The 19,430-nt window shown below is 39.3% G+C and overlaps 1 protein-coding gene across 1 annotated transcript; it reads left to right on the top strand.

Moving 5' to 3' along the window:
* The first annotated feature begins 59 nt into the window (after nucleotides 1-59).
* C9 (complement C9) lies at nucleotides 60-19,266 on the top strand. The gene is made up of 11 exons (XM_013129738.3): nucleotides 60-154; nucleotides 4,685-4,802; nucleotides 5,466-5,613; nucleotides 6,302-6,449; nucleotides 8,162-8,300; nucleotides 13,144-13,362; nucleotides 15,019-15,259; nucleotides 16,515-16,643; nucleotides 17,682-17,860; nucleotides 18,064-18,292; nucleotides 19,106-19,266. Exons 1-11 carry the CDS (start codon nucleotides 69-71, stop codon nucleotides 19,264-19,266), a joined length of 1,797 nt encoding a protein of 598 aa, XP_012985192.2. The 5' UTR covers nucleotides 60-68.
* The last annotated feature ends 164 nt before the right edge of the window (nucleotides 19,267-19,430 follow it).

Raw genomic sequence — 19,430 nt, 5'->3', positions numbered from 1 at the left:
ATAAATAACAAAAGGAACAAATAAATTACAAATTCAGTCATGGCAATTTTTGTCTGTTCAGCTACAAAATGAGAATCATGCATGTTACCCTGCAACTTATATCCATACTATGCAATTTAGAGTTGGCCGCTTCATTGTGGGGGGAAAGCAGAAGGTAAGTGTGTTTCATTTTCTGCAGATGTTTATACTGCTCTGTTTCTTCAACACAAAGCGTAAACCTCCAATTCAGATACTTCTAATGGTAGCTTGCTCAGTTAACAAAAAAAAAAAAAAATATGTGGGGAGGTAAACTACTTGCTATATTTCAAGGAGTCAAATAAAAAATGGTTTATCCATCTGGTTTTGGTGTATGTGGTACAAAGAAATCAACTGATAGCAGCTGAAGTCATGTTCTGGAGGGAGGTGGTGCTCAGTCAACTGCTCTCTATTGAATGCTGAGTGTGAAAATATAATCTCAAATGGTTTCTTTCTGAAAATGCATAGTTTTATGTTGACAGTATTTCTACTCCTATTTAAAGTCTCCTAGACTGCCTATTACTAATTCTTTGGAAATATATCCTTTGTTTTTTCACTGTATCACTAGTAGGAGAACTAACTGGTTAGTCCCTACAAAAATATCATGTGAAAACATCTGAAGAGCTACACTACCAGAACTATATGTCATTTATTAGAAAGATCAGTACTGAGTAGTGAAAGAACATGAGTCTCATATATATGTCAAGAATAAGTGGATATTCATCCGCTTTAAGACTTAAATTGCAGTATGTGAAGCACTTTGTGATGACATGTGACTACTAGCTGAACAACCAAGTATTGCCTCTTGCACATGTCTCTAGGCCTCCTTATGTTTTGATGGTTATCAGTAAGTTGGCATTCATATCCAGTTAAAGCACAGGTTTGATATATTCAGAAACAGTTTAGCCAGAAGATAAGGTTATTATAGAGAGTAAACAGCAGGCAACATGGGCCAGCAGCCTGACTTCACATCATACCAAAATTTCATGATGATGCTAGCACAGTTAGAAAAATGATGCCCTCACATGGTTCTGTCACATCCCCACATTTAAGAGAGCTAAGCCTTCTCTCTTGGTCAGTGCTAACTGACAAACCAAAATTTTTTCCATGAGTCATCTGTTTTGTAACTGGTGAACTGAACAGCTCTGTATTTTGAAGTATGACTCAATAACAAATCGCCAAAGCTGTGACCTGAGGGTGTACAGAGTATATTGTGCCATCCACGACAAGGTGCAAGCAGTTTTCTGTACTGCTTTTCCTTTTGACAGAGCACTTACTTATCCCTCAAATAACAGACAGCAGAGAAGGTATTTCCATTTTCATGCTTGTCTCTGAAGTTCTTCCTCCAAACTGCTACTTTCAGTGACATTCTTCAGTAGTTGAACTGCTTTTACTGCCTCTCCTATTTAAACTGTGTGATTTAGTATCTCCTGGTTTAGCATGATTTTTCAGTAATCCTTTCTCCCTGTGATTAAAATGGAAGTGAAAAACTTGCTAATTTCCCTAATATCTTTGTCTTTTCTAAACAATGATGTTGAATAAAATTCTCTTATCATATATGTCTGTTTGAATTTCCAGATCAACCTGGGTAGCAGATGCATTGTTGTTGTTTCAAGAGTTCATAAGACTTGTTTACAATGAGATTTTCTGATTTTGTTTTGTTTTATTTTTAATTCTTCTCTAACCTCAAGTAAATTCAAAACCTTAAAGATGGATCTGCAGCTGGAGGGGGCCCAAGGATGTTTGTACATCACTCAATAAATATTGCAGAAGTTATTCAGCTATGATTAACTGAAAACCGTACACCTATACGTCAGCACAAAGACTACTCTCAACTCCAGTTTCTAGACAATTGATTGTGAGATTTCAGTTTACATTGAAAAGTTTAACTCAGCTTTTCCTGCCTAAATTTTTATTTTAGACTCAAAACAATAACTTATAGGAACTTTTGGGAGACTATTAAGGATCTGTACCAGCTTGAGCCTGTTCCTTTAGGCACTCCTTGTAGACACTGCTGTTCATGGCTCATTCTTACTGGCTGCATTTTTAAGCTAATAATTTAAAAGTTCAGAAATGCATTTCAATGTAAAATTCTACTGTACCTGAATACCAAATTGCTAGGAATAAGATATTCATCTGCTTTCAGAAACCCTACTACATGCCTCAATATATCTTCAAGGTGTACTGTGCAAGGCTTCCCACTCATACTATCTTAAGGATAACCTGTCAATCTTCAACCCAAGCTAAACTAGATGTTGTTACTCAGAAGTTTGCAGTCCTACATCAGTAAGGAGAATAAAAGGTCATATGCACCTATTTTTGCAGGTACAGGAAGGAACAAGCAGATTGTCATCCAATTGCCAGAGTGTTAGATCTTCATTTCTTCCCTCCACTGATTTTACTGTCGTGCCAAATGGTGGAAAAACATGTAATAGAATACTGTTCTGCAACTTTTCAAAGCATTACCTGCTTATTAAGACGTTATAGTAAACTGTAGTGCTGCTGAAGTATTTGTAAGATTAGCTGCTTACAGGTGAAGGACTTTTTCTACAGCTGCTAACCAGTGGATTATTGATTCAGCTGCTCAGAGTACATCAGAGAATTTTTGAATGGAATTCTGTGTAATAACAACTTTTCACAAGGTTGTGCCTGTACAAGGTACCATAATTCCTGGTGCCAAGCACACAGCAAAGCCTTACGCTCCCCTCCCATCTAAGATTTTGGAGGTTTCTGTTGTATGGAAAGAATTCTTCATTCTTATTTCTGCTGTCCATGGAGATTGGGCATATTTGTGCTTTTTGCTGTTTCCTTTTTTTTTTGTAATCCTACCTGTTAAAAGCAGTATCTTCAGTCAAGGATTCATTTACTGCAGGCCCTGGCTTGAGGTTAGGAGGCTTCTGGGAGGAGAGTTGTTTAGAAGCAGCAGGCAAAACAGTGGAAGTGCATGATGCAAATACTTACAGCAGCAGCTGTGGTGCATATTTAAGTGCTGGTGTGTGTGACAGTGGAAATTCTGAGACATCAGAGCCAGTCAAGGTCAGCTGAGCACATACAAGGTTGCACAACAACCCTGTGATCCCTGAACTGTTTAAGATTCAATAGCTGGAAATAAACGTAGGTCAATTTATCATCTCAGTAACAGCTTACTACTTATGTAACCTGAACATACAATAAATGGCACCAAGAAGCAGAACCAACTGGTATATATATATCTTCCTTGTCCAAACTGCCAATTTCTCAATCTTGTGGAATCAGGTTACATTTCATTTCTTTGGACTCCTAATGTACTTGTATGGGGGAAGGGTGTCAGAGTGAGGGGCAAGGCCCTGCCTGCACTGAAAGCCCATACATCACACTGCAGGAGCTGCAGATCTGCCAACCGGCTGGCCTCAGCAAAGAGGTCCTATTGTAAAGCAGAGGCAATAGCATTAATGTGGAGGGGTGCAGCAAGATTATTTCTTCACAGTGGATGAATACTAAGCACATAAGGCCAAATTGGAATAAATTACAGAGAACAAACTGGGCAAGTTAGACTTCAATGCTTCTCCACAGGTCAAGGGGTAGTGGGTTAAAACTTAAACGGCAGAGGTTTAGACTGGATATAAGGAAGAAATTCTTTACTGTTAGGGTGGTGAGGTGCTGGAATGGGTTGCCCAGGGAAGTTGTGAATGCTCCATCCTTGTTGGTGTTCAAGGCCAGATTGGACAAAGCCTTGCATGACATGTTTTAGTGTGAGGTGTCCCTGCCCATGGCAGGGGGGGTTGGAATTAGATGATCTTAAGGTCGTTTCCAACCCTAACTATTCTATGATTCTATCCATTCCTCTGCTTCCCAGCATTGTTACCTGAGAAAATAAAGTTTCCATTAAATTATTGTCCTTGGTTTTTAAAATTAATAAGTCATCCCACAGTGAATAAGCTTTTAATGCCTAACTGTGGGTGCTTTTCACTGAGTGATGGCAGTGATGGCTTTTCACTTAGTGAGAGCCTGGAGTTTCATGGTATTTAAAACTGAGTACCAAAATAGTCACTCCAGAAAATATCGGCCTAACTGGCAAAGTATACAACTTGGCAAGTTGAATACTTAGGTAGCTAAACATCTATCTGGTTTTTCCAACTATATAAGTTAGCTTATTAGCAAATAATACTTTTATTTATGAGGCTTCTTTCATCTCAGGAAAGCAATTAAGCTTTTATCTAGGCATAAGGGCAACTCCATTAAGTTTAATACACTAAAAAATGACAAAGACATGCACTGAAGTGCTACATCTATTTGAGATGTGCTGCTGTGTTTTTGTCTTCAGCTTTAAGCATGGGGAATACTGACACTGTCTGAATAAGGGAACTGCAGATGTTCTCTGTGTATTATTGTTTGGTCCTCTTCAATAACATGACCCACCAGAAGAGCATGAGTTACACGCAAATATCTAAAAAAGGGGAAAAGAGCTGGCTTATTAAGTCTTCAAAGATTTTGTAATGTAATTTTAAACCACTAAAGATTTTAATATTAGGCAGCTGTTTATACATCTAAGTACCAAGTACTGCTATGAAAGTAAAGCAGAAAACATCCTGAAGATGCTTCAAAATATCGGTCTATGGCTTAAATACAAACTGACATGTGATTTTAGTGTACTGCCCAAAGACTGTGCTGGAATGTTTTTTTTTGTCAGCTCTTCAGGAAAAACTTTCCACAGGGGAATAAGAGAACTGAATGCTCCGTCTCCGATTGACTGTAAACTGAGCAGCTGGAGCACATGGGGGTCCTGCGACCCATGCACCTATCAAAGGGTAAGCTATAGTTGGAAATCTTTGTTCCAAAGCCACAACCAAAGGGATGTTATCTGTCTGCTTTTTGGTTATTGGGTACATACCAGACTGCAGCTCTTAATGCTGTATGTTCATGATATGATGGAACCGATGATTATTTCATACCTGTAAGCCATAAAAGAGAAGACTGCATCCAGATGTACAAAACTTGCGAAGTCTTCTGATTCAAAATGTTTTGTAGATAGAAATTATCTATTTTGGCCATATTGATGTTTCTATTATGAGCATTACTTTTTAATACATTTTTACTTTTTAAATAGGAAACAATTTTTTTTTCAAAGCAGTTTTTTATTTTCTTAGTAAAGTTCTTCTTATGACTTTAAAAAAATTAGAGACTTGAAAGCATACAAAATATTTATAGTGTTTGTCCTCCCTGGATTGAAAGTAATGAAAATAGTGAAATAAAATACAGTGAAAACCAAGCACTTCTACATTCTTGCTAAGATATTAATTAAATGTTTCCCTACACTTCTTTATGCATGAACAGTGCCTATGGATTTTCAAGTAGAAATTTCACTAAGGATGCTTCATTTTGAAAAGTTCTGAGTTCAGCTGAAAATCTTACAGTTCTGCTAGTTTTCTTTTCTCTCTAAGCAATGTTAATAGTGTTATTTTTCTTTCAAGTTTCGATCTAGAAGCATTGAAAGATTTGGACAGTTTGGTGGAAAACCATGCTTGGAGACCTTAGGAGATACACAAAGCTGTAAAACCAGCCAAGCTTGTCCTGAAGAGCCAGAATCAGACTGTGGTACTGACTTTCAGTGCAATTCTGGTAAGTTTTGTTTTCATGCCTTAGTGAGTTATGCAATAACTCAGGAAACCATGAAGTTAAATCTATTTCTGTTGAAGACAAAATGCATACACAATAAGAGAGATATGCTTCCTTGCTTTTCTAGTTGTAGATAATCTTCTGAAGCAGTGCCTTATTTCTAGGGTTTAAAGGCAGTCCATAGACAGGTAGGTTGCAATGCCACAACTCCAAAACCACATCAGGAATAGTTCTAGAGAAGGAGCATTTTCCTCTTATCTCCCATTACAATTTGTATCTAGTTTAAATTCTCCTGTAATTACTAGTCCATGTTTAAAGGCTAACCATACTGTGAGTGTCCTTTCTTCAAGCATAGCTGTTCCTTCTGCTACAGAATCACTATGTTTTCTGAAAAACCACTGGGAAAAACTAGGACTGAAGAAACAGTCATAAAATGGGTAGGGAAGTTTACTGACCAAATTGGTATCATGTATACTAGCTGGAGACCAGAATGCCTCTAGAGTCAATGTAAGATATAAATTTGAAAAGTGATACATTAGACAAAAAAAAGAAAATATGCTCAGTGAGTTCCTCATAACAATAATAGAAACATGCAAAGAGGAAGATCTCAATAAAGAGTAACAGGGAAACTTTTTATAGTCCATCTTGGGAAAGAAAAATACATTCATTCAACGTTTTATTCTCTGATTAGGTCGATGTATCAAGCGACGACTTGTGTGTAATGTAGATAATGACTGTGGAGACTTTTCTGATGAAGATAACTGTGAATCAGACCCACGATCACCATGCCGTAACCATGATATTGATGTGTCTGAAGTTGGCAGGACTGCAGGGCAAGGGTAAATAGGAAAAAGTAGCATTGGGCCTTGTGAAAAGTCTAGGACTGATATCAAAGACAGCTAAAAACACAGGGCCACAGTGACATTCCCAAAAGTGGAATCTGAATCATGTTCATATTTTATTCAGAAATGTTATGTAGCTTTGAACAAACACCTAAGTACTGTTTTATTTTGTACACTTGGAGAGGATAAAATATTATACAGACAGTTTAAATCAATTATTATGTTACTATATAGAACCATATGTAGATGTTACATGAATATACTCAAAATACTCATTATTTAAATGTAACATTTATAGATAATAAGATATGTTTCAAGTGAGTTTTCATAATGAATCAGTCATTCTCAAGTACTTTACTAACATGCATGTCTAAAAGGGAGAAAATTTATCTTGATTATTTATACAATGGGATGCCTTACTATAACAATACTCTGGGTGCAGCTTTTTTCCAGTGCTACATTCTCCATTTCCCAGATATTCGTTGTTTACAGGAGTTTTCACCACTAATATAAGTAGAGAATGAATCTTTATATTCTCAAATGCTGCTGGATTTCTTTAGTTTCACACAAAAGGAAGTGTGACATACTATTTATCTACAAATAGAGCCAAGAAGCAGCTAGCTGAAGGGGAACAGATGAAAATAAAAGTATACTACAGCACCACCTTGTGTTTAAATTAAAAGGACATACCCTATGTTACGGCACAAAAGCAAAAATTCTGTCCTTGTAGCATAGAGAAGAAAGCCAGGTGGTTGGGCATTTTTAGAAGTAGCTTCTTTATTATTTTTATTATAATCTATTACTAAAATATTCCATGAGAAAATGTTATATGGATATGCAGTTGTAATGGTGGTGACTTTGTTGAATTTATAACTGCTTTCTACTCTCAGATAAATATACTGACATGTATCAGATATAAATGTTGGACCTGCTGAAGAGATTCCAATCTATAAAACAGATATAGAAGGTCAGAAGAATGAAACAGAATCCTCCAAGGAGCAGTTGGGGGTTTTTAATTATCTCTTGTACATCGGTATGTAGATGCATAGAAGCATACAGCCAAAATGCTCACTTCTCTGTTTCTGTAAAGGTTCAGATTATCTCTCCTCTGTTCCAGAGAATACTATTATTCCACCAGGTCACACCCTGTGAGAAAACACAGTGCTACAAATAGTTGTATATTCCTTCTACAGATTCGATGGATGTTGTACACACTTAATATGAAAGTTCCTACCTGAAAACAACCTAGTACAAGTTATGGAAAAAAAAAACAAACCAGGTTAAAAATAGATGTTGGAATATCCCTTTTACACCTATAAGGAATGCTTCATCACAAATGCATTGGTCAAAAAGAAATGGTTTTACCTCCTTTTATTTATCAGGTTCTCATTGTGTTTGACATTTAATATCTATCTTTTATTTGTTTATTTGTTTATGTCTCATACAAAGTCTTCAAAAAGTAAGAGCTTTGTAAATCCTTCAAAGTGCTTCACAAAGGATGCATTGTTATCTCCACTATGCAATAAGAGGACCACGAGACAAGGCAAGCTGCTGTGTGAATGAACCAATATCCAGGAATGGAGACTATACCATAGCTATAGTCTCCATTCCTCATAGAATCTGACTTTTTCAGTCACAATACAATTGTCTACAGGCTATGGGTCCTGACATCTTTCAGAAGCATAATATTTCCTGTATTTCTCTTGTAGAATCAATATTTTAGGAATGCAGCCAATGGCCACACCATTTGACAATGACTTTTTCAATGGTCTTTGTGAAAGAGTGCGTGATGGAAATACACGGACTTACTACCGCAAGCCATGGAATGTGGGTGTTCTTATCTATGATGTAAGTCTAAGTCCTTCCATGCAAACTAGGATGTGCTTAACTGAATGCTGAATCCTAAAATCCACCTCGAAGACTGTGGAAGAGTAGTTTTGCTGGGAGGCTTGCCAGACTTGTCAAGGATGCTTTAAACTAGATGTGTTGGGGGAGGGGGGCATCATTCCATCCCAACACACCCAGTCAGTTGCTAGCACCTATAATAAATACTTGGAGCAATGTAGTGATATTCTAGCCACTCTAGCCAATGAGCTGGCTTCATTTGGAGCTCAGCTCAGATGCCTCTATACAAATGCCCGTAGCATGGGAAACAAACAAGAGGAATTAGAGATGTGGGCATATCTACAGGACTATGATATAATAGACATCACAGAAACATGGTGGGATGGCTCCTTTGACTGGAGCGTTGGAATGGAAGGTTACAGGGTTTTTAGAAAATACAGGCCAAGTAGGAGGGGAGGGGGAGTTGCCCTTTTTGTTAGGGATAGGCTGGAGAGTATGGAACTCTCTCTGGAGACAGGTGATCAGTTAACAGAAAGTTTGTGGGTCAGGGTTAAGGGGAAATCGGTGATGGGAGACATTACTGTGGGGATATGTTACAGACCGCCTGATCAAGAGGAACCTGTGGATGAAGAACTCTACAGACAAATAGAAAAAGCCTCACACTCACAGGCCCTTGTTCTCATGGGGGACTTCAACCACCCTGACATCTGGCAAATGCATTCTAGGGTGCATTAGAAAGACTGTGGTTAGTAGGGCAAGAGAAGTTCTCCTCCCCCTCTACTCTGCCTTGGTGAGGCCGCATCTGGAATATTGCATCCAGTTCTGGGCCCCTCAGTTCAAGAAGGACAGGGAATTGCTTGAAAGAATCCAGCACAGAGCCACAAAGATGATTAAGGGAGTAGAACACCTCCCTTATGAGGAGAGGCTGAGGGAGCTGGGTCTCTTTAGCTTGGAGAAGAAGAGACTGAGGGGTGACCTCATCAGTGTTTACAAATATGTAAAGGGTGGGTGTCAGGATGATGGAGCTTGGCTTTTTTCAGTGATATCCAGTGGCAGGACAAGGGGCAATGGGTGTAAACTGAAGCATAGGAGGTTCCACGTTAACATCAGGAAGAACTTCTTTACTGTAAGAGTGACAGAGCACTGGAACAGGTTGCCCAGGGGGGTTGTGGAGTCTCCTGTGTTGGAGATATTCAAGGCCCACCTGGACAAGTTCCTGTGTGATGTACTCTAGGTTACTCTGCTCTTGCAGGGGGGGTGGACTGGATGATCTTTCGAGGTCCCTTCCAACCCTTGGGATTCTGTGATTCTGTGATCTGTTCGAGCGACGGTACAGGCCGGCACAAGCAATCCAGGATGTTTCTCGATTGTGTGGAAAACAACTTCTCTCTGCAAGCAATAAAGGAGCCGACGAGGAGAGGTGCCCTGCTTGACCTCGTGCTCACCAACAGGGAAGGGCTCTTTGGAAATGTGACTCTCCAGGGGAAGTCTGGGATGCAGTGATCACAAGATGGTCAAATTCGAGGTCCTCAGGACAGTGAGAAGAGCGTGCAGCAAGCTCACTGCCCTGGACTTCAAGAGAGCAGACTTTGGCCTCTTCAGGAGCCTGCTTAGCAAGGTACCATGGGATATAGCCCTAGACAGCAGGGGGGCCCAAGACTCTTGGTTAATATTCAAGGATCACCTGCTACAATCTCAGGAATGTTGCATCCCAACTAGAAGGAAGTGCAGCAGGAGGGCCAAGAGACCTCCTTGGATGGATAAAGAGCTGCTGAGAAAAATTCACAGGAAAAAAGAGGCTTATAAAAGGTAGATGCAAGGACAGGTGGCCTGGGATGAATACAGGAATGTTGTCTGGGAATTCAGGGACCAAGTTAGGAAAGCTAAGGCCCAATTGGAGCTAAACTTGGCTAGAGATGTTAAAGATAACAGGTAGGGATTTTATAGGTATGTAGCAGCTAAAAAACAGACTAGGGACAATGTAGGCCCCCTCTGGAAGCTTTCGGGAGAACTGGCTACACAGGATTTGGAGAAGGCTGAGGTTCTGAATGGCTTCTTTGCCTCGGTCTTCACTGGCAAAGGCTCTGACCACACCACGCAAGTCTTGGAAGGTGGACACAGGCACTGTGAAAACCTAGACCTTGGGCCCACTGTACATGAGGATCTGGTTCGAAACCATCTTAAGAACCTGAATGTACACAACTGCATAGGACCTGATGAAATCCATCCCCGCTTCCTGAAGGAGCTGGCGAATGAAGTTGCAAAGCCACTGGCCATCATATTTGACAAATCATGGCAGTCAGGTGAAGTTCCTGACAACTGGAAAAAGGGAAATATAACCCCCATTTTCAAGAAGGGGAAAATGGATGACCCAGGGAATTACAGACCAGTCAGTCTCACCTCTGTGCCTGTCAAAATCTTGGAGCAGATTCTGCTGAAGGCATGCTAAGGCACATGAAAAAACAACAAGGTGCTTGGTGACAGCCAGCATGGCTTTACTAAAAGGAAGACCTGCCTGACCAATTTAGTGGCCTTCTATGACGGGGCTACAGAACTGATAGACAGGGGTGGAGCAGTTGACGTCATCTACCTGGGCTGGTGCAAAGCATTCAACACTGTCCCACACGACATCCTTGTCTCTAAATTGCAGTATCATCAATTTGATAGGTGGACCACTCAGTGGATAAAGAACTGGCTGGATGGTCGCACTCAAAGAGTTGTGGTCAACTGTTCAATGTCTGGCTGGAGATCAGTAACGAGTGGTGCCCGTCAGGGATCAGTGTTGGGACCGGTCTTGTTTAACATCTTTGTCAGTGACATGGACAGTGGGATTGAGTGTGCCCTCAGCAAGTCTGCTGGTGACACCAAGCTGTGTGGTTCAGTTGATACGCTAGAGGGAAGGAATGCCATCCAGAGGGACCTTGACACACTTGTGAGGTGGGCTGATGCCAACCTCGTGAAGTTTAACCATGTCAAGTGTAAGGTCCTACACCTGGGTCAGAGCAATCCCAGGCAGAGCCACAGGTTGGGCAAAAAGGAAATTCAGAGCAGCCCTGCAGAGAAGGACTTGGGAGTGTTGGTGGATGAGAAAATGAATATGAGCCAGCTTCAGTGTGTGCTTACAGCCCAGAAAGCCAACCATATCCTGGGCTGCATCAAAAGAAGTGTGACCAGCAGGTCAAAGGAGGTGATCCTGCCCCTCTACTCTGCTCTTGTGAGACCTCACTTGGAGTACTATGTGCAGTTCTGGTGTCCTCAACATAAAAAGGACATGGAACTGTTAGAACAAGTCCAGAGGAGGGCCATGAGGATGATCAGGGGACTGGAGCACCTCCCATATGAAGACAGGCTGAGAAGGTTGGGTCTGTTCAGCCTGGAGAAGAGAAGGCTGTGTGGAGACCTCATAGCAGTCTTCCAGTATTTGAACCCTACAGGGTTGCTGGTGAGGGACTCTTCATTAGGGACTGTAGTGATAGGACAAGGGGTAATGGGTTGAAACTTAAACAGAAGAGGTTTAGACTGGATATAAGGAAGAAATTCTTTCCTGTTCGGGTGGTGAGGTACTGGAATGGGTTGCCCAGGGAGGTTGTGCTCCATGTGAATGCTCCATCCCTGGCAGTGTTCAAGGCCAGGCTGGATGAAGCCTTGGGTGATATGGTTTAGTGTGAGGTGTCCCTGTCTATGGCAGGGGGGGTTGGAATTAGATGATCTTAAGGTCCTTTCCAACCCTAACTATTGTATGATTCCATGATGCTATGACTTGGCATATCTCTTCAGTTTGACAGCAGCAGCTTTTTAGCACCAAGCTTTTGTTTGACGAAGTCCAGAGGGAAACAGGTTATGTTATCATTTGTTTTAGCAGTTAAGCTCACTTGTGACAGATAAATTCCCACAGGTTCATTGCTGTACCTGTGCCTAGTAAATGCAAATATCTTTCTGGAAAGTTTGCAGTGTGAGAGGATGAGAAGAATGGGAGATGTACTGGGTAGAGCAGCAGTGCATTTTTTCAATGGCACACAAAAGACAATGATATAAAGACAGGAATAACATTGATACTCTGGTCCCACTTGAGTTTTGAAATCAGCAATGACTTTCTCTGTCCTACTGAAAAAAAAAAAAAGAAAAAATCTAATAGTCTTTTGAGATTCAGACTATGACTTTCAGTGAGGTACGAATGCCTAAAATATTGATGATCTTAGAAGTATCAATGTCACATTCATTTCAAAAAATCAAAGCATTATTTTGCTTACCAAATGCTTTGCCTATCACTGTAAGTAGATACTTCATAGATAAATTACAATTTTATACAAGTCATGCCCAGAATTAATAAATCTGACCCAGAGATCATTGCTCTTATTTGATTTTGATGAGTGACTATTTTCAGTTACTAAAACTCTGTGCTACCAAAGCATACAAAAATAAACAACACTGAAATATGTATTCTGAATTAGCTATTGTCCACTGTAAAAAAAAAATGCAAAATCATAATCCTGATTAATTTCAAATATTGGGACATATTAGCAGTTCTTTTCTGTGCTCTAGGAAAGAGCTGGAGAGTACTATTACATGTAAAGGAAAAGTTGACACATAAATTACTTTGACAGTGTTATATGTTGAGATTTAACACTCACTGAAATACTGTCACTGCAGTTTTCTGTTCACTTTGGAATGACTGAACTGATTAAGAGGAAGTGATTTGGGGAGTGATTTGTATTTCAATTTGTTTTGTTTTAAAAAGAAAAATGTATTGCTAAGCTATGTAAAACATCACTTTAAAGTGCTGTGTAGATTTTCTGTTACTGCCTGGTGTGTTCTCTCATACAACCTTGTAATTATATTTTCTAAGACAAAAGCAGACAAATCCTTCACATCTGAGTTCTACCATGATCGTGTAAAAATGTTACGAGAGGTTTACATAGAAAAAACCTCACACTTTAATGCTGACCTGTCTATGAAATACATACCTACTGAAGGAAGTAACAAAAGTAGTTCAGAAGGAAACTTCAAGTATCACTACAACAAGAATTCAAGTTTAAGTTCTATCCTGAAAAGCTCCACAGAAAGGGTAAGTTTAATCAAATGAAAGGTTTTAATGTAACTATTTTACAAGCAGTAAAATGTGTACTGTTTAGAATAACACAATATTAATCTTTCTATCTGCCTGATAATTTTCTGTCATTTATTCACAATAAGGAAATCCTGGCCATACTAGGATTAAGATTTCAGATGTGGCCAAATGTATCTAGCACACTGTCATGATTTTGGTCTGTTAGCTCGTGCTTTCATAAGCATTGCCCATCTGGTTGTTCCCTGCAGCATGTTGGAAGGAAATGTTCTCAGTATGCAGTCTGGAAAAAGCAAGCCTATTTGGGAGTTACCGAAAAGCCGTACTGCCTTACCTGTCCTTTGAGACAGAGGATAGGCCCTATCTCATTTAATTTAGTTTAATTTAGTGGCAGAGAAGTAGCCTTAGAATCTAGTGAGGTCAAACAGACAGAGAACACAGAAAGTGACACTACATTTCATAGTTCAGGATATATTATAGGCTTTTCATAGAGTAGTGGCTTATTATAGGCCTTCTGGCTTCAAATTCTTGCTCGGAGATCAGTTCAGAAAATGAGTCACAATCTGTCACCGGCAGAGGTCTATCACCATAAACTCAACGCTGCTGCAAGTTAGTGGGCTGGCAGTCTCTGGCCAAGAACCCTCCAGGGCTCACCTGTGAGTTAAAGCCAGGAGCAGTTCAGGGATGTCCAGCTTGGAGAAAGGCAATTTTATACAAGCTGGATGGCAGGAATATTTTCACCTACAAAAGTTTCCTTGCAGAGATTTAGATGCTTGAAGATTCCTGCAATTCTGAAGCAACATCTGAGCAAACAGTTTAAAATCTTTAAATGGTGCCAGATAATGTGATGGTCTGCTCCTAAATCCCTTTTAAGGGCCACCTATTAAGCACCCTTGTTTAGCAAGTCACTGAAGTGCTGCAGATACTGGGAATTGGAAGGCATGTGTTTCCTCAAAGTCTTCAGGGCAACGATTTCACAAACTGCCATGTGTTATGGGCAGCAGCTAGGTCCTAGTTTAGATTATAATATAAAACTATCTGCAGTGTAATTTATAAAAATATCAGTCACTATACCTAGACTTAGAATGTATGCATGGGTCAAACACTTCAAGGATTTTTTTCTTGATTAATTTTCATTTTATAATGTTACTTTTGGGGGGTTTTGGTTTTAATTGGAGCTGTGGGCTTTCTTCTGACAGTCTGAGAATAACAGAGAAGTGATCCAAAAAAGAGAGAACTTAATACTCTGACTATAAACAAAGACAAAACTCCAGCTGACCTCAGTGGGTAGCTTCTGTTATCTAGTGAGCCATATGGAATTAATTTTCAGTGTTACAAAAGTCAGAAAGGTAGATATTGTACTTAAAGAAAAGACCTTGTTGTTGAATTGATCACATAGGATTTACTGAAATAAGTAAAGTGGAAGTTCTGAAAAACTGGAAGAACAGAAACAAATGAAATCTCCTTCTGCTTGCTCAATTTGAATCTGTGAACTTTTAATTTGAATTAAACAAGTTTGTCCTTGTTCCAAAGTGCTAGATTAAATTGCATGTTTGAAAGTTCAGCAGTTTCATTATAAGTAAAAAAGAACAGATATTCCTGCTGTGCTGCATACCAGAATGGCGCTCTCATCCACTTTCTTCTCCTTACATTCAGAACCAGACCTTTCTGCATGTAAAAGGAAAGATTCAGCTTGGAAGATTCCAAATGCGAAGTCGTGATGTCCGTCTCACAGATAGTTTCCTTGATGATCTAAACTTTCTTCCTTCTGAATACAATAAGGGGGAATACTTCAAATTTCTAGAAGATTATGGAACTCACTATGCAGTCTCTGGAACTATAGGAGGAAAATACGAACTTGTTTACATTCTGGATAAATATGCTATGTCTCGAATAGGTACGCATTCTGTTGGCTTTGCTATGGTATGCAGTTTATCACCAAGTATCCAGTCATGCAAAGAAATGTATGAGGATAAATTTGTGTCCATGGAGCATTACTGGGAACAGCACAGTTCAGTGTGTGGTGCTTGTCGCATACCAGTGACATTACAGAATTATGAGTTCAAAGGAGATGACAGTCTTTGTAACCTCCAGAATTATTTGAAATCTGTATTTAGAGTCTTTAACAGAAAAAAAATTAAAAAAGCAAAACCAAAAAATAAACTAGAACTTAGACATACCCAAAATATTATCAGTACTAATTGGTGTGACATGATTCACAAGAGATTCCCGGTGCCCAGAAAATCTGCCTAAACTTTAAATATATTTTGCTAGTTGGTACCTTCTTTCAGTAAGATAACTTTTAAGTTTGGTGGTGGCAAAGAGATAGGGAACTTCCTAGAAATCACATAGTGTGTTGAAACTGTTTTATAGACTTTAACAATCACACTGGATTTTTCTATTTTCTGGTTAAGATAGGAAAGTAGCAGTTTAATCATCCCTTATGTGCAGTTCAGATATATGTGGATTTGTGATGGATTAAAGTGGTCCAGAGTGGAAAAAAGTTAGAAAAGGCAATTCTCATGATGATTTTGAAGATCAGAAAATAAGTACTTGCTTTTTTTTTTAAGTATCAATCTTAAGTGCTAGTCTTTCTGAACCCAAAAGTGAAGCTGCAGGTGATATGTTTGAGTCTGATAAATACAAATGTGTTGGAGGCAGTAGACAGGGGAGGATTAGAATTTAAGGGAACAGAGTACTTGTAAGAAATTAGTGGCCTTATTAGCTTTATGGGGACAATAGTGGAGAAGCGTGTTTGAAGGTGGGAGAGAGATACTAGAAGAAGTAAATTAAATAGCACATAAACCTAATCTTTTATGATAAGCATCTAAAAAAGACAAAATTCCAATTGAATATATGTAAAGAGTGGTCCCTAAGGGCACATCTGCTTCCAGCTAGATCAAGGAAAGTATAAATCCATTTTTATAAGGTTTTGATATTTTTCTACTCACTGTAGATCTCACTTGCCTTTGCTCAGGTACTTCAAATACTATCATCCTCACATTTACTACATGGAAGAGGAAAAAGCAGAAGATAAATGGGAAGAAGAAAGCCATAAACTTTTCCAATAGCCCTGAAATTTATTCTCCAAGAATATCACATTATTTATGGTCATTCAATCCCTCTAACCACCTAATAATTTCCACTTTCAGGTATCACTGTAGAAGATGTGAAAAGATGCCTTGGCTATCACTTAGATGCCGTGACTGCATATGAAGACTTACATGTCAATGTTAATATTGATGGTGGTAAATGTGAAAAGATTCATGTGAAAGATGAGTGTAAGTATATCCTTATTCTACGTTATATCTTTTGCTTAAGGGAAGATATTAGCTTTTATAATCTATGTAGATATTGCTGTCAGTGAAAAGACAAATCCAGCAGATGAGTAGAAGTGAGACTCACATATTTCTACACTCCCAGCTCAAGCCAGGCTGAGTACATGTTCCCAGTACACACAAACACACTTTTATAACACATATACACATTGCTGGCCACAAACATCAAGGTAGTCAGAAGCACAGTGCTGCTGTTAGTGGCAAATATCATAGAATCTCAGAATAGTTGACATTGGAAAAGTCGTCTAGAGGCCATCTCCAGAGGAGATGTACTGGCTGTACGTAGACAGTAGATACCTCCAGCAGCTGACATTAGACATTCAGTTTAACCAACAGCCAAATCCTTAGTCTCTGCTGTTACTGGCACCCAGATATACAATTCCCCATGGCATACAGCTCCACTCCCATTGCTGGCACAGACCACCTGATGCACACCAACACACACTCTAGATGTTTCCAGTATCTGCCCTCAGGTGCTCAGCCTACCCAGCAATCAGACCTTGGATCCTCTTATCTGCAGTTGCCTTACACAGACACACACTGAACAGGCAAACAGGTCTCAGTCAATGCCAGAAGCTTGTAGATTCTCCAGTATTTGGCCTAGAGCCCTAGTTATGAAGCAAAAGTTCCTACTATTCTAATTCCTGCCTTGTTCTGATTCAGCTCAGGTGATACAGTGATGCTCCTCGTATTATCTTTGGCTTGTTATAAAATGGCTATGATCTCCATAATGTCTCTCATTTTGCCCTATCCTTTCCTTTCAGATATAGGATTGTCTAATCTAATTGCAAAATAAAAGATTTCTCCCACGTAAGAAGTATGAGTAAAGAAAGACTGAATTCCATCACAACTCATGATGAGCTAAGGGCTCTTCTCTCTACAGTCATTTTATAGAGATGGACTGGTTGCACTAAAAAGATAACTACTCTTCAAGATGCATGGGCAGTAAACTTTCATCTTCATTCCCTCTTCTTTCTACAGCATCATTGAAGGATGATTTTGTCATAGATGATATAGTCTCGTTAGTTGATGGAGGGAAGATTGACTTTTCAGTTAAGATAAAAGAAATGTTACTGCGAAGATCCAAACCCATTGATGTAAAGGATTACATAGAGTGGGCTAAGTCCTTAGTTGATGCTCCGGTAGTGATACAGCAACGGGTAAGTAAAATTTCATTAGAGCTGTAGTTCTTACAGTTTTGAAGCTTTTGTTCTAAGATGGAAGTTAGACTCCAAGTTTACTGTGCACTTTCAGGTGTTTTTTTCATCTTAACATTTTCTTCCTTACGTTAGTGATGGAAGGAATATCAAAAGTATTCAAGGCTTCAGAAAAGTCTGTATGCTTGGGCTCTTTTTTTCTACAGCCTTCTCCGATACATACACTTGTTCCAGTTAAGATGAGAAATGCATATTTAAAGAAACAAAATTTGGAAAGAGCAATAGAAGACTACATTACTGAATACAGTGTGTGCAAATGTGAACCCTGCAAAAATGGAGGCACCCCTGTGCTAGTAGATGGATCCTGTACATGCATGTGCTCAAGCTACTTTAAGGGAATTGCTTGTCAGATTCCCAAATCTACATTAATTAGAGGTTAGTAAATAATCCAGGCACACTAAAATGAACATTTTTGTCATTGTGAACAATGTCAAAATGAGTCTTCATAAGGATAGAAAGATGTCTTAGTTCTGCTGCTATTACGCTATTACGCCTACTTATACCTACTACTGTCAAATCTCATGGATATATGGTGTGGAAGATAGTGTAAGTTACTAATTTAGAGTTCATTGTCCCACATGCATTGTTGTATCTTGGAATGATACCCCAAGTTCATTTACGTTAACAAGAGGATTACGGATGGGTGGTGCAGTAATGGTAAACCGATTTCAGGCAAAAGCAGTCTCACTATGTCATAAGCTATTTGCCTTCAGTTTCATGCAAAAGCATATGTGTTTGCTAGCATATGATCACATTACTGTCCTAGCTTAATATTAGATTGGTCCAGAAGGGGGAAGAGGGAGATGAATGCAGTTCCATAACTGACATTGTAAAAAAAAATTATTATGCTGTAAATTCAGTCTCAGCAGCCAAGTTTTTGCAAGCACAGGTGCACAAAACAGACCTTAGAACTTGATTTTCAAGCAGCTTCCTAAGGAGACAAAGATGTTGAAATCTCTGGGCTTCTAAGCAGTGCCATTGACAAGGGCAATTTCAAAAGCCATATCTATGCGATGGGTTGTATGCTGGGGGCTGCAATGATCTGCAGTCACCATAACTGAGAATAACTGACTTCAGTCATGCCTTGCCCACCTTCAAAATTGCAAAGTAAAAAGTTGTAATTAATATTTCTGTCACTGCACAGAAGAAAAAGAGATGTTGGACTAATCCTAGTATGGTGTCTAACAGTTGTCACTGATGGAGGATGGAGCTGTTGGAGTTCCTGGTCTGCCTGCATCAATGGAGAAAGCACTCGAACTCGTCAGTGTAATAATCCTACACCAGAACCTGGTGGCAGATCATGCCAGGGAGAAAGCATTGAAAAACGGCCCTGTGGAGAAGCAAAATAGTTACACTGCTCAAAAACAGGTCAGCACCCTCTCTAAATACTAATGTATTATTGCTGTTTACAATAAATGGTCAGTCAATATTTGGAGCATTTCAGTTACATGGTTGAAGAAGTGATGGGTAAATCAACTTATGTCATTTACATCTGTGACTTGACACCGTTTTA

This window comes from Melopsittacus undulatus, chromosome Z (assembly GCF_012275295.1).
Source record: "Melopsittacus undulatus isolate bMelUnd1 chromosome Z, bMelUnd1.mat.Z, whole genome shotgun sequence".
In the NCBI taxonomy this organism is placed as follows: Eukaryota; Metazoa; Chordata; class Aves; order Psittaciformes; family Psittaculidae; genus Melopsittacus; species Melopsittacus undulatus.
Note: the sequence above shows the minus strand (reverse complement) of the source record. Positions and strands in the feature narration are given on the sequence as shown.

What these genes read in the sequence shown, in the direction of transcription:
- C9 (XM_013129738.3), top strand. Translation starts at nt 69, where the DNA reads ATGAGAATCATGCATGTTACCCTGCAACTTATATCCATACTATGCAAT. An exon ending in TGACTTTCAGTGCAATTCTG is followed by an intron (nt 5,614 to 6,301) that starts GTAAGTTTTGTT and finishes TTCTCTGATTAG; the next exon opens with GTCGATGTATCAAGCGACGA. An exon ending in TGGGTGTTCTTATCTATGAT is followed by an intron (nt 8,301 to 13,143) that starts GTAAGTCTAAGT and finishes ATATTTTCTAAG; the next exon opens with ACAAAAGCAGACAAATCCTT.